Source organism: Rhinoderma darwinii, chromosome 1 (assembly GCF_050947455.1).
Source record: "Rhinoderma darwinii isolate aRhiDar2 chromosome 1, aRhiDar2.hap1, whole genome shotgun sequence".
In the NCBI taxonomy this organism is placed as follows: Eukaryota; Metazoa; Chordata; class Amphibia; order Anura; family Rhinodermatidae; genus Rhinoderma; species Rhinoderma darwinii.
Genome location: NC_134687.1, coordinates 590,648,299 through 590,663,012, shown reverse-complemented (window position 1 = coordinate 590,663,012; position 14,714 = coordinate 590,648,299). Strand labels below are relative to the sequence as shown.

At 41.9% G+C, this 14,714-nt stretch overlaps 1 protein-coding gene across 2 annotated transcripts in view; it reads right to left on the bottom strand.

The window, feature by feature from the left end:
• Positions 1-7,636: 7,636 nt before the first annotated feature.
• Positions 7,637-14,714, bottom strand: part of LOC142746664 (von Willebrand factor A domain-containing protein 5A-like) — a 44,325-nt gene continuing 37,247 nt past the window's right edge. For both annotated transcript variants that reach the window (XM_075854932.1, XM_075854931.1), the window contains exons 14-18: positions 13,119-13,321; positions 12,848-13,018; positions 10,418-10,563; positions 8,595-8,721; positions 7,637-7,972 (exon numbers count right to left, since the gene is read on the bottom strand). In XM_075854932.1, coding sequence (XP_075711047.1) covers positions 7,893-7,972; positions 8,595-8,721; positions 10,418-10,563; positions 12,848-13,018; positions 13,119-13,321 — 727 coding nt within the window. In that variant the 3' untranslated portion in view covers positions 7,637-7,892. The remainder of the gene's footprint in view (positions 7,973-8,594; positions 8,722-10,417; positions 10,564-12,847; positions 13,019-13,118; positions 13,322-14,714) is intronic.

Here is a 14,714-nt window from a genome sequence, read left to right as displayed (position 1 = left end):
TTGGTGACACGTTTTAATTATATTACTTTTTATTAAGAATTTGATACTAATATATCGGTTTTGTATCATTGTAGATCCCAGCAGAACTTCAGGACCATTGTTTCATCATGTACACCAATAATGTCATCACTATCTTTTCGAATGAAATTGTAAAGTTCTTTGTTTTGTTTAGTCCCAACCTATATAATAAAAGGTATTTTTTTTTATATATTGATTTCTTGTCTCCATTGGGAATAATCAGTAATGAGATATTGGGTTTGTTATCCAGGTACACACATTTTAAGCAATATAAATATCGGAATGGTTACTGCATCAATATACGCACGTCCGTTACACGTTTGTGATCTTTTGGACAACCTATATGCATGAAAATGCAATTGATTCAATCCTGTAGATCCTGGGGGCTGGAACCCTTTGACCACAGCAGTGTGTCCAGGGATCTAGTACACCCGCGTATGGATCTTTGGTGATTTTAATCTGTCCACACACACATTTCTATGTGGATCATTTCTACACCGATTATCCCGAGGAGCATATTTTGTTTTGATCTCTTTCCCTGGTTGGTACTACACATTAGATCATAAACAATCATGTTATAAAGCTTACCCCTTCAAGGAGATAGGGTTCATTGGTTTGTGGTTGCTTGACAATGGGGGGGGGGACGGGGACGCTCGGCTCGCAATTTTTACGGGGCGGAGCGTATGTTGTCGTCACTACGCTCTTGGAGCATCTTGTTGCATAGCAACGTAGGACTTCCGGTCTCTTAACCGGATGTCGGCAACTCACTCACTCACTCCAACGTGGTGTGGAATGATCATCGTGACACACACAACCTGATGGTGATTTTCATCAAGAAGGTCCTGAAGCTCTGATTTGTGAGTGGAACTACCGATTAGTTCTGACACAACTGGCGCATATATGATTATGCCATAATCATGTAATTTTGTATATTTGTTATGTTGTATTGTTGTTTATAATATATGTACTTGCTCTTTATGTATCAATTTTTTATTGTATTTGACACAGTATAACACATGGATACAATGTATTTTTTGCACTATGCACTTTTTGTATTTTAAATTAGATTAATTATGTAAATGCTTTTTGCTCTATATAAACTGCTATCACTGTGTCACTACGCTTGATAAAGGTCCTATTGTTGGACAGAAACATTGCGGTTTGTTGGCTGAATAAAATAAATTTTTTCACATTTGGAGTGCTGCAAGATTATATATATATATATATATATATATATATATATATATATATGAATCCTGGTACTCATCAGTTTGGAATGCCAGATAATGTCATCTTTACCCTATCTTAGATGGGGAATACATTCATTTAAGAGAAGATTAAAAGCATATCTAATACATCTAACAATATAAAAATAGGAATTAGACCTACCGGTAATTGTATTTCCAGGAATCCATCAGGACAGCACTACAGGAGGTTGCCCTATTGACCTCTGTAGGGACAGGAAGACAGAGAGGTTAAAAGGCCCCTCCCACCACCCACTTGCCAGTGTTTTTCAATTACTACACCAGGATGGATGCAACCCTATTTTATTTCTAGGGATAATAACTGACATGTTAATTGCACAAATCAGAATTCAATAAGGGAGGGAATGTAAGGGTGCTGTCATGATGGATTCCTGGAAATACAATTACCGGTAGGTCTAATTCCTATTTTCCAGTACATCCCTCATGACCGCACTACAGGAGCAATACCAGATTATAATGCTCAGGGCGGGACTACGGATTGAAGGACTTTCCGTCCAAAACTTAAATCCGTATCGGACAGAACATCAAGCCTATAATGTCTGCAAAACGTATGATGGCTTGACCAAGTGGCAGCTCTGCAGATTTGGTCCATAGAGGCTTCTCTTCTTTCTGCCCAGGATGCCGAAACTGCCCTCGTTGAATGGGCTCTGATGCCTTTGTGGGGCACATAGTCCTTGGGACTTGTAGGCTTCTTGTATGGTAGTTTTTACCCATCTCGCTAGAGAGCCTTTTGAGGCTTTCTTCCCTCTATTCTTTCCCCCAAATAGGACAAATAGATTTTTATCTCGTCTCCAGGAGGCGGTTCTATCCAGATACTGAAGAATTGTTCGCCTGACATCCAGGCAATGGAATTTTTCTTCTTGTTGGTTTTTTGGATCTGGATAAAAGGAAGGTAGAATTATTTCTTGTTCTCTATGGAAAGCAGTAGATACCTTTGGAATAAAGGAAGGATCCAGCTTTAGGATGATCTTATCCTCTTGTACTTTTAGGTACGGTTCTATGACTGACAGAGATTGGATTTCTCCAATCCTTCTTGCTGAAGTAATAGCGACTAAGAATGCAGCTTTTAGAGTTAAAAAGTGCATACTAATTGTGTCGAGCGGCTCAAAGGGGGGCTCACAAAGAGTCGTTAACACCACATTCAAATCCCAGGTAGGAACTGATTTCTTTAGGGAAGGTTTCAGTTTAGAGACCGCTTGAGTGAATCTTCTGATCCACCGATGGTCAGCCAGGGGAGTATTAAAAAAATTTTCCTAAGGCTGAAATCTGTACTTTTAAAGGTACTAGGACTAAGCCCTTTTTTGAATCCCGATTGTAAAAAATCTAGGATTTTCGCGATGTTGGGAGAAAAGGGGTCTGGTCCTGGGTCTCCATACCAGGAACAGAATTTCTTCCAAATTTTTTGATAGATTTTTGAGGTAACTTCATTATGACATAAGATAGTTGAAATTACCTCATCTGACAGACCGTGGTTCCTCAAGATCTGCCTTTCAGGATCCAGGCTGACAATTTCAGAGTTTCTATTCCCTGAAAGAATAAGGGACCCTGGGAGAGAAGATTCTCCCTGACTGGGAGCATGATAGGGTCTTCCAACGCTAGGTATTTTACGATTGGAAACCAACTTCTTTTTGGCCAATAGGGAAGAATAATGATGGGCTTTGTCAAATCTTCCTGGATTTTTCTTAATACCATTGGTATTAGAGGAAACGGAGGAAAGGCATAGACCAGATCCATGCCCCAGGGTTGGGACAATGCATCTACTCCCAATGGGTTGTCTCTGAGATTTAGGGAGAAGAATGTCTCTACTTGGGAGTTTTTCCTCGTGGCAAACAGGTCTATTTGTGGATAACCCCACCTTCGTGTTAAGGACAGAAAGACTTCCCTGTTTAGGGACCATTCTCCAGGGACTCCCTTGTCTATGTTATTTGTGCAGAGCCACCACAGGAGGGATGATTTCACAGTCTCGGAAATTTGAATTCAGGGAGTTCTGTTTTCGATCCCACTGGGACAAGATCAGATTCTGTAAGGGTCTGGAGTGAAATTGGCTCCATGGAATAGATTGGATGCAAGACGTCATCATTCCCAACATTCGCATACATTCCCTTATGGAACAGGCGTCTTTCCCCCAAAATTTCCTTACTTCTGCCAGTAGGAGTATGTGTTTCTCTCTTGGGAGGAAGGAATGTTGAAGGGAGGAGTCTAGCAGTACTCCTAAGAAGACCTTCTGTTTTTGGGGAGGAAGACTCGACTTCTGAAAGTTGATTATCCATCCCAATTCCTGTAGTAGGGAAAGAACCTTTAACCGATGACTGTCTAAGATAGACGGAGTATCTGCCGTCAACAAGAAGTCGTCTAGATATGGGATAATTACTATGCCCTGACTTCTTACGAATGCCATGATCTCTGCCATAATTATTATTTTTTTAATTCTGTGGGCGGAGGAAATGCCGAAAGGGAGGCAGACAAACTGGAAGTGGAGAATGGAAGGACGTCCTGAATTGCGAATCTGAGGAATCTCTGGTACGCGGGGAGGATAGGAACGTGATAATACGCATCCTTTAAAACGATCGTACACATTGATGCCTCTTCCCTTATTAGAGGAATAGTCGATCTGATAGACTCCATCTTGAATTTTCGATATTTCACCCATTTGTTTAGGACCTTCAGGTTGATTATTGTCCTGTAGGAACCGTTTGTTTTTCTGAATAGTGGCCTTTGCATATTTCGTTGTGGGGAACTGGCTCTCAATTTGAGTAGTTTCTGGACGTCCCGGATAAGGATCCGATGAAGGTCTTTTGCTTGGACTGGGTTATTAGAAATTTCTCTGGAGGAATGGAGGAAAATTCTATTTTGTATCCTTCTTCTATGATCTTTAGAACCCTGGGGTTCTGGGTTATTCTCGACCATTTGGGATAAAATTGTAGGAGTCTTCTTCCTATGCTCTTGGCGTCATTGCTTTGAGGGCTGGAATGAATTACTTGGGTTAAGGAGATATCCTCGACCCCTTTTTCCTTTGGGGTAACTCCAGCGACCGGGCTTCCCTTTCCCGCTGTAGTTCTGTAAGGTAGGATCCCTCTGTTGGCGAAACCTCCCAAACTGAGGGTTTTTTTTTTGGTTTCTCTTCAGGAAACCCCTTTTTCCTATCTGCTGCATTCTCCAGCATGTTATCGAGGAGAGGACCGAACATCAGAGACCCTGTAAACAGGATAGAACACAATTTGTTCTTGGACTTCGTATCTCTTGACCACATTTTGAGCCATAATGTTCTTCTAGCAGCATTCCTGGCAGCAAATCTAATAGATTCTGCTGAAGCGTCTACCAAGAATCCGGTTGCCATTTTTAGTAAGGGTAGAGATTCTAATAGATCTTGTCGTGATGTCTTCATCATCAAATGGGTCTCCAGCTGGTTTAACCATATAAACATTGCTCTTGCTACTGATGTGGCCACGATATTAGTGGAGATCAAATCAGAGGAAGATTCCCACATTCTTTTCAGTAGCCTGTCTGCCTTTCGGTCCATGGCGTCCTTCAACTGCGAGGAATCTTCAAATGGGATTGCTTTTTTTTTTTAGCAATCCTGGCTACTGGGACATCTACTTTTGGGATCTCATCCCAAGGTTTAGTGTCTTCTGGATCAAAGAAAAGTCTGTTTTTAAAATCTCTTGAAATGAAGAGCCTTTTTTCTGAATCTTCCCATTCAGTTGTCACCATTCTTTTGAGATTTTCTTTTCCGTTAGACCTCCAAACATCTCATCCTGGATGGTATGTGGTTGGTCTACTTCGGGAATATCCATGGTTTCCCGTTTTGCTTGAATTAAGGTATCAGACATCTCGGAAGAGAAGAAAATTTTTTTCTCTTGAGTGGAAGAAGTTGAAGGCAAGAGTTCCTCTCCTTCTTCTAACTCACCCTCCGATAGGTAATAACACTCCTGCTCCGAGTCAGACCCCTGAGAGGGAGGACAATATTTTTGATCCACTTCCATCCGTGGTCTTTTTGCCCAGGAGTGGGAGGGAGTTTGAGGAGGGGCGAGGGAGGCTACTGACTGACCCACTTCTTCACGAATCATAGCTCTAAGTTCAGACATGAACGTTGGTTGTTCCTCCTTTAGTATTTTTGCAATACAATCCTGACACAATTGTTTCCTATGTGACTGGCAATTTTTTTGCACAAGTCGCACATTTTTTAACCTTTTTATCAGTTTGTCTGAGAGGAATCTTTATCCTAGAGAAAACAGAAGGTAGGTAAAGTATGGTGTGCATACATAAGGAGTCATAACCCTTACCCCAAGGGTGAGACTCACGTGACCCTGGGACATATCTGGAGTTCCATCAGGAAGAGGAAGTTACATACCACGACAGGTAACAGGCAATGCCATATGCAATCCACAAAAATAATCCAAGTTAGAGTTATCAGCTCTAACTACATACCTGTGCCTGTCCCTTTAAATGCGGGCGTTTTGAATTTCCCACCTTCCAAGACGGCCGCGAACCGGAAGTAGCCCGACGTCATTTCCGGTCTGCTATTCGTTTTTCCTTTTGAGTGCAGCCGCCATAGCCGGCGACTGAGGCTTGCTATGCGGCGCGAGGATCCCTGCCGGTGCGTCCACGTTTATGGAGCTGCCGGTCCCCGCCTGGTCCGCGGCCAGGCCAAAGCCTGCTTGGGAATCCCCAGCCCCCACACACTAGCTGAACCCTGCCTAGGATTCCTCCGGTAGGTGTCTCAGGGTGGGAGCTAAGGGACCCCTCGTTCGAGGGGTGTTAGCCTGGGCTTTAGGGGGAAGAGAAGGGGGAGTGCATGGACCCCCCGATCTTGCCCCCTGCCCGAGTCTTTCCTGCAGTAATACAGGAGCAACGTCTCTGCTCCTGACCCTGTGGGGACAGGAACACTGGCAAGTGGGTTGTGCCTTTTAACCTCTGTCTTCCTGTCCCTACAGAGGTCAATAGGGCAACCTCCTGTAGCGCTGTCATGAGGGATGTACTGGAAATAAATATTTATAAAATATAAATCAAAATGACTGTTATTGGATTTATAGAATTACAGCTGCGAAGAAGTGCATGCACTGCATCCGTTTTTCATAGACTATAGAAAACCAGTTCCAAAAACTGCAGTGAAAAACACGACGGATTTAAAAAAATAAAAATAAAAAAAAAAAAGGCTGAAAATCAGAAGCGGTTTTCCCCTGAAAACAATGCCGTATTTTCAGACGTTTAAGTGTATGTGCACACACAAACGCAAAGTGTACAAAAACACACATTAAGAGCTGACAGGTAAATACTTGTATCCCCCATGAAACTATTCTGGAGCATCTTTTCTCAAAACTCTGTGTTGTGTCTTGCCCTGGTCAATTTCGTCATAAATTTCTAGGAGGAACAACTTCCCTTGTAGTCGGACACTGTCCAATCCGCCTAGCACACCATGTCCTGACATCAGCATCCTGACGTATGTAGCAGAGGCGTAGAGTTTGAAGGGAGCTGGAAGCCACTGACTTTCAGGTAAATACAAGTCAATAGAGGATGTGCAGCATTCCTTAGATTGTATGCAGCACAACCTCCATAGTCCTTGAACGATCTCCTCCCCTCCTCTCTGCACTGTGTACAGCAACAGCCGTAGCCTCCTCCAGCGGTCGGAGAAGAAAGAGGAGGCAGGCGTTTGTTGCGCACGAGAGAGGCCCAGTCAAAAGTTTGCTATGGGGCCCAGTTTTCCGTGGTTACGCCCCTGGCTGTTGTAGTTTCTTAAAGAAACAGTTCTAGGAGTTGTTCATAAAACTACTTCTACGGAAAAAATCATAATCTTACCACATACAGAAACTTAGATTGGTCAAAAAGTAAAACACGCCCAGTTGGGCATTAAGAAAGTCATTAGCATAAAGCTAAAATAGGTCATAACTCAGAAAAACTATTTGATGAAATTAAAGATACTGCTGTAATCGACATTACAGCGCCGATCACATTATGTAGAAGATTGGCCACTTATAATGTGGTGACAGAGCCTCTGTAGCAGTGTTTTTGCGGCTGTTTTTCTATTGACACTATGAAAAACTGCTCCATGCACCTTTTTATGGGATGTTTTTTTACGCTGCCACGTAAAAAAAACAAAAAAACTGTGGGAACAATAGTTTTATTAATATCAATGGGCAGATGTTTGGAGGCGTTCAGCCTCAGTATTTTTAGCAGTTTTTCGGGGCGTTTATGGCCCGAAAACCGGCTGAAAATAAAAGCAGTGTGAACATACCCTAAGATGGGGCGACGACCACAGGTGGACAGCAGATTGGTTGAGAGCACCCAAATGTTATATCAGAGCTGAAACCTTAAGTTACAAAAGGCAGGGGAATGAAAAAGATACAACACATCTGTTTATGGGGGATTCTGATTTTATTTGCGCAACCATAGATTTACTTTAACTGGACAGATAATGCCTTTAATTTCAAAAAAGTTCCAGTAGATAGAAAAAGCAGATCTTACAGCCCGCACAAAAAGAATATAGCCCTGGGTAAAGTCCTGAAGGACAGTATAGGAGGTATAAATGGCTGCAGAGACTCCACATAAGACCATTATTCAGGAGGACAGCTTGGCCAGGGTCATCCAAGAGGCTTATTCCTCCGTAACCAGTCAGAAACCAAACACTTTGGGATCCACAGAAGATTTCAACAACTTAATTCCAGCTTTGATAGATTCATCCAGAGAAGAACCTGGAACAGTCAATAATAAACAAGTCATCCAATGCTTATTCCATAGTCACCTTCATTAAAAATATATATCTGAAGATCTAAATTAATTTGAATTTACGTTTCATAGAACGGTTGAAAGTAAGGTCCTAGGCAGAAAGCGTAACCACGATAACTCTTCCTGGTCCTGTGGAACTACCTTTTAATGTATAATCTGGACAACCCATTTTTACATTTGACGCTCTCCAATAGAGGATCTGATATGGACTGAAAAGGTCATAATGATCTCATCATGACTACCCTATAGAGTAAGCCTGCACACTTGTTTTTTGTTTAGGACGTGAAAGTTAGGATTCATTTTTTAATACATAGTTTTTATTTATAATACAAAGCCCTGGCAGCTATAAGAGCTCTAAATCCCCTTAGACAGCGTTAACTGATACAATTCTGGAAGTCAGAAGTCCCCACTATAGGGAGCTTGGAGGGGCGGATGGGCCAAATATCCAAAAGGGGAGCCAGTTTTTTTTTGGTCAAGCAAAAATTGTTATTTTGCCATGTATTTTTCCATTGGTATACCCAATAACAGACAATCCAGCCAGTGGCTGCACAACCATTGATATGTCAGCTTCACTTGCTGGATACTTACCAGCTTTCGCCTTCACGAAGGTAATGGCCTTCAGCTCAAGTAACTCCCATTCATCCCTCTGCTCCAAACAGGAACTGTGAAGCCAGATCAAGGCCAGAATTGTTGCCCACACGGAAGGATCCAGTTCCTGTAAAAAAGCAAAATCACATTACTTTTATTTGACGTGTTGATCTGTATTTCACAATCACTAGTGATGTAGGGTCTTAGTGATCATCATTTTGTAGAATCCAATCAAACAAGATGTTACAGGAAATCAACTGGACTAGATCTAAAAGCAGTTTTTGATTAGACAACTTAATTGACAAAGTTAGAAAGCAGTTTACTTTTTCGAGACAGTGCTACACTCGTCCATGGCTTGTGTGTGGTATTGCAGATCAGCTTTATCTGCTTGAATGGGGCTGAGCTGCAATACTAGAAACACTTGGACAAGAGTGGCACCGTTTCTGGAATAAGTAGATTTTCACAAGGGGTTTTCACAATTTGCACCAGGATGTTGGAACCATGGTTGACTCGGAAGCTGAGCCCGCACCATCAGCAGCAGATTTCAGCTAGTTTTAATCTCAGCCAATAGTGACTGACTTTTGATTGCAGGGTCCTGATAGGTTGCTATGGCAAACGTATCCTGTTCTGCCACGCAAGAGCCTAATAAGCTACCTTAACATATTATTATGTTTTTTTTTTTTTTAACATTTCACCTCCACTTTGCGGTAATCCTTGTAAGACACCTGGTTAACAAACTCACCAACCAAATGAGGTTTTAAATACTTTGTGGGTGCAGTTTTTAAATGGGGTGATTTATATAAGGATTTCTGATATATAGGCCCTTGAAGCCACTTAAGAACTGAACGCAAAAAACAAAAAGCAACGCAACATAAAATTATACATACAGGAAATTAGCCTAATTTTAGCACTAAAAGGACAATGACACAAGAAAGTCTCAGAATCACTTTAAGTAAAAACATTTAAAAAAAAAAGAAAGTTAAAATCACATAAAGGGACTTGTCAGATTTGAAAAACATTAGGCTCTAGTCAGGAGAATTAAGACAGGCCATTCTTAACCCCTTATGGTCACAACTAAGGTCATCATTAGATTTTAATTACATGCTATGCAGCTAGCTGTAATGGCAGCCATATTGGTTGTCAGCGGGAATCAAGCCATTTCAGATTTCTAATTTTGGTCTAATGCCAACACTAGCTTTATATTTAGAACGTTAACATGAACCAACGATTTAGGTTTCTTCAAATTTAAATACCTGTAAAAGAAAAAAAAAATAGCTGGACTGTACACAGTAAAAATATGGAAACTGCCATGAGAATCGCTCCAGACGTGGACCCTACCAAACACGCAACTTATTTACTAATCCATATTTGGTCTCCTTTATAAGGCCGAACTGATGTTGGTTATACAGACCGTGACAACGGCAAGTTATAAAGTCCATGGAAGGAACATAAAAATATTGTTTATTGTTTAGTCCTCTGGGGTCTCGATGATTCTCCCCATTATAGTCCAACAATAGACCAGCTGTCTGTTGTGTACAAGGAACTTAAGGGACCCATAACAAAAACTACATTTGGCCCAGTTAGTTTATGCCATCAACTCAAACCAAGATTACCCAATCCTTATTGCCCCCTCCTGTATACACCCTGTAGGAAAGGGGCAGAGTAGTGACCTGTCTGCCCCCACTTGTTGATTACACATTTGGAGCAATATCAGAGTAAGCCTTCGGAACAGATCAGGTAGATGGCGCTAGCCCGCCCCTCACTTTTCATAAGCCCCATAGCAGATGCATAGGTGGCCACTACGGTACTATTTTCCCAGTTACCGAATCAGGGCAGCTTTCTTTGAAGTCTTCTGAGGTTCCCAGAATGGATGCCAGTTCAGTGCTGGGTTTCCAGGACCCATCTGCATTCTGCAATGAAATCAGCCTGAAGAGAGCGGGGGTTTCCACCTTTTCAGCAGAGCCATCATCTGTCATGAATGATAAAATAGTTCAGTCATTGAAACAGTGGGGTAAATGTGACAAACTCCCCAAAAAAAATAAAAAAAAATTATGTTTGTTACATTAAGGCCTCATGCACACATTTGTTGCCTGTTGTCCGGTTACTAATGACAGATCCGTGAAACGCTGACCGCAACAGACCACATGAATGGAATGGCCAAGACTCTTACGTCAAGAACTCGTTCTATTTGTCAGAACAGCCACATGGTTCCGTCAACACAACGGAAGCGTGCATGGCCCCGTAGAAGTGTCTGTGTGCCATCCGTTTAAAAAAATAAAAATAAATGGATAGAACCCTGTAGAAAACAGAAGTGGGCATGAGGCCTAAAGGCCACAGAAATTGCTGCAACTGAATTCATATCTGTTTTTGCAGCAGGTGCATGGAATTCTCAAAGTTCCATTCAGATGAATGAAGTGGATTTTCAGACGCAGAAACTTCTGCAGTATGTGACTGCACTAAAAAAAAAAAAAAAAACAAACACACACACCTCTAGTTTACACCGATTAGCATGTATTCATAGTGCCCTGTGAGTTCTCAGAGCGGTTTCTGGATGCATGGCATCAAATTGCCCCACGTGAATACAACCTTAAAGTCTGAACGGCATTTATTTATTTTTTTAAAAATGTCAGTGTGATGAGTGCAACTTAAAAAAAAAAAAGAATTTTTCTAAAAAACATTCATAGATACAGCTGCTTTTTATTCTCTATACAGTGCAGCTGTATCATTTGCTATGACCTGAATCAGTCAGTCCTGCGAACCCGACAGGTTCAGTGTCAGCGGGTCCTGGGTGTCAGATGTGATAACAGGTGGATCCTACATGTCAAAGTTAGGACCCGCTTTCACTGAAATAGTCAGTCCTGCAGACCTGGCGGGAACAGAATTTAGCGAAAGATACAGCTGCTCTGTAGTTTCTATACAGACCATCTATCTCAAAAAGCAAAGCATTTGTATAAGACAGGTCTTCTGCTTTTTAACCCCTTCGCGCACCCAGATGTGCCATTACGTCTGGGTGCAGGGGGTCCATGTTTGGAGCACGCTCCATATGCTGCGGGTGTCGGCTGTATTTTACAGCGGACAGCTGTGAACAGGGATTGCGCTGTTACTGGCTGTTTAACCCCTCAAATGCTGCGGTCAATAGTGACCGCAGCATCTGAGGCGTTGAAAAGAGGGGGCGGCCCCCTCCGACAGCTCACCACCTCCTTCCCTGCAGGGAGACTGGGGCGGGGGTGACGACAGTTCTTGCAGCCCAGGGGCCTAATGAAGGCCCCCGGGGCTGCCCTCACTCTGCCTCTGCTAAGCACTGCCCAGGCTTAGCAGAAGCCTGTATAAAAAGGAATATATACTGCAATACTAATGATTGCTGGTTCAAGTCCCCTAGGGCGGCTAATAAAGGGCGTTTAAAAAAAAAAAAAAAATTGCTATCACTTGTCTGTAAAAGTCTGAAATATTACAATATAGCATTAAAAATTAAAAAATAACCGATAAAAACTACAGCTGGTCCTGCAAAAAAAATAAGCCCTCACAATCTGTGGAAAAATAAGAAATACAAAAAAATTAAAGTTACGGCTCTCAGAATGTTGGGAAGGAATATTTTTAACAAAAAGCTTATCAATAAAAAGTAGTAAAATTAAAAAAAAACCTATATAAATTTGGTAGCACCGTAATCGTATTGAGCCACAGAATAAAGATAAGTTGTTTTTACCGCACGGTGAAAGCCATAAAAACAAAACCCAAAGAACAATTGAGGAATCAGTTTTTTTCCAGCTTCAGCACGCAAAGAACTTTTCAGTTTCCCAGTAAATATGGAACCAAAAGAAACTACAACTGCTCCCACAAAAAAATAAGCCCTCACACCACTCTATTGAGGGATAAATACAACAGAATTCTAGAGAATCTTTGTTAGAATTCAAGAATGAAATCTTCATGTTGAAGCAGACTCCTCTTCACAAGTCCATTTCCACCCCAATCCTGATCACATACTTCTAGGGTTGTACAAGCTTAGAAAAACATGGCTGCTCACCACCCAGAAACAGTGTCTTGTCCACAGGCTGTGTGGTTGGTGCTCAGCCCCTTTGAGGTTAATGGGGCCGAGCTGCAATACCACACTTGCCAACAGGCTGTCATTTTGTTTAATCTAATACAACCCTTTTAAAATGATTCACTTTACTAATCCGAACCAATTATCTCAATTCAAGTGGTAAGACAACGAAGTGTATAGTTCCAGATCACAACGCCCCAGGTGTCAGATTTACCAATTTGTTGCGCTTCATCCGTTATGGAAAGAGCCTCAATCTGTTCTCTAGCGTCCTCTGCCAGTTCCACAGAGTATGCTGCCCCTGGTGAATACAGCATGTCAGGCATTGCCACCGGGGCTGAGAAATAGCATGTCATCATTTTTGGACAAGCCATGCCGCAGGCCATTGCTGAAAAAGGAACAGAAAAAGAAACCCACGTCACCGATTTATCCTCCATTGACACATGTACTGTGCAGCGACTGAAAACCACTAAGCTTTTGACCCTTACCAACAGGAGGGCTGAATCTTTGCACAGGAGGACCTTCCACAGGGGCCTTTGAGTCCTTGTTGACAGCTACAAAGGCTGTAAGAGAAGAGATGACTCCAGACTGTAGACTGGTCTCCAGGATTCTCTTCTTCACCTCCTCAGAGTCCAGTTCCCTCTCCAGCTGGGAAATTAGGTTCTTAGCTGCCAATCGGTGGATGGTGGGTCTGAAGGAGGGAATACAAGAGCATGGGCTAGGTGACAACTCTAGAAGAAGTGTAGTGTTATCCTATGTTACAGGTCAGCTGCGCCCATAGGAAAAGATTTGGAAACTTCAATATTGACACATGACTGCAATGCATCATGCAGTGCTCCTATGACAGGTCTTCTGCAGTGGAACGAATAGGGACCAATGCTGTTTTGTGGTCCACATTTCAACTGGTGAGAAGATGCAAGGAGAAATCACAGAGATCCTAGTGGTATAAATACAAATCATGTGATTGTCACGCACCTGTCCTGCACTTAAAGCAGATCTGTCAGACTATGTTGTCTGAGGCCAGGTTGCTCTCCTAGCAAAACAGCCCAAAGAAGTTACCATTTGCAAGTTTCAAGATCTCTGCTAGCAGTTGGCAAATTGAAGCCTTACCATTCGCCATCAGTGAAAGAGTGTTTAAATTCACAGGCTGAAAACCAGTCCATACCTAGCCCTGCCCTCAGCTGGGAAACAGATAGTTTTATTCAGTCTAGACAATGCATCAGTCGGAAGTCCAGGTGGTTTACCTCACAAGCTACTAGAAAGATGTGCTGCTGCATTTATCTTAGAGCTTCGCCTAAACTAGAGACCAGTATATTCACTTCTCAGCTGAGAGCAGGAATAGAAGTGTACATGTTTGCTGCCTGTAAGGTTATGTTTACACGGCAACACCAATTACGTCTGAAATTATGGAGCGGTTTTCAGGCAAAAACAGCTCCTGAATTTCAGACGTAATTGCATGTACTCGCGTTTTTCACGGCGTCCATTACGGATGTAATTGAAGCGGTTTTTCAATGAAGTCAATGAAAAACAGCTCCAATTACATTCTTTTTATGCGCCATCTTTTGACAGCGGCATATATATTTAAAAAATAAAATAAAAAATAGAGCCCGTCTGCACAGAACACTGCAAGACCCATTAAATTCAATGGGCAGATGTTTGCCAACACTGGAGGAGTTTTTTTCAGGCGTAATACACCTGAATTACATCCATAAATAGGGCGTGTGAACATACCCTAAGGCCCCATGCACACAATCCTAAAATCGCCGTAATTATGGACCCATTAATTTCTATGGCCGACAGACACCTTCCCGTATACATACGGGAAGGTGTCAGTGCCAAAGAAACTTTCCTGGAAAAAAAAAAAAACAAAAAACTTTTTTTTATATAACCTACAAAAGAAGATGCCTGAAGACTAGAAGTAAATGAAATTGAGAAAATACTTTATTGAAAAACAACATATAGACGTACAAGAATAAAAAACGAATCCATAAACCAACAGGTTAAAAGGACATACAAGCCATGCAGCTCATGAGGTAAGTAATGTATGAATATATATGCATGAAAAAATGCCGGGTAATGGACAC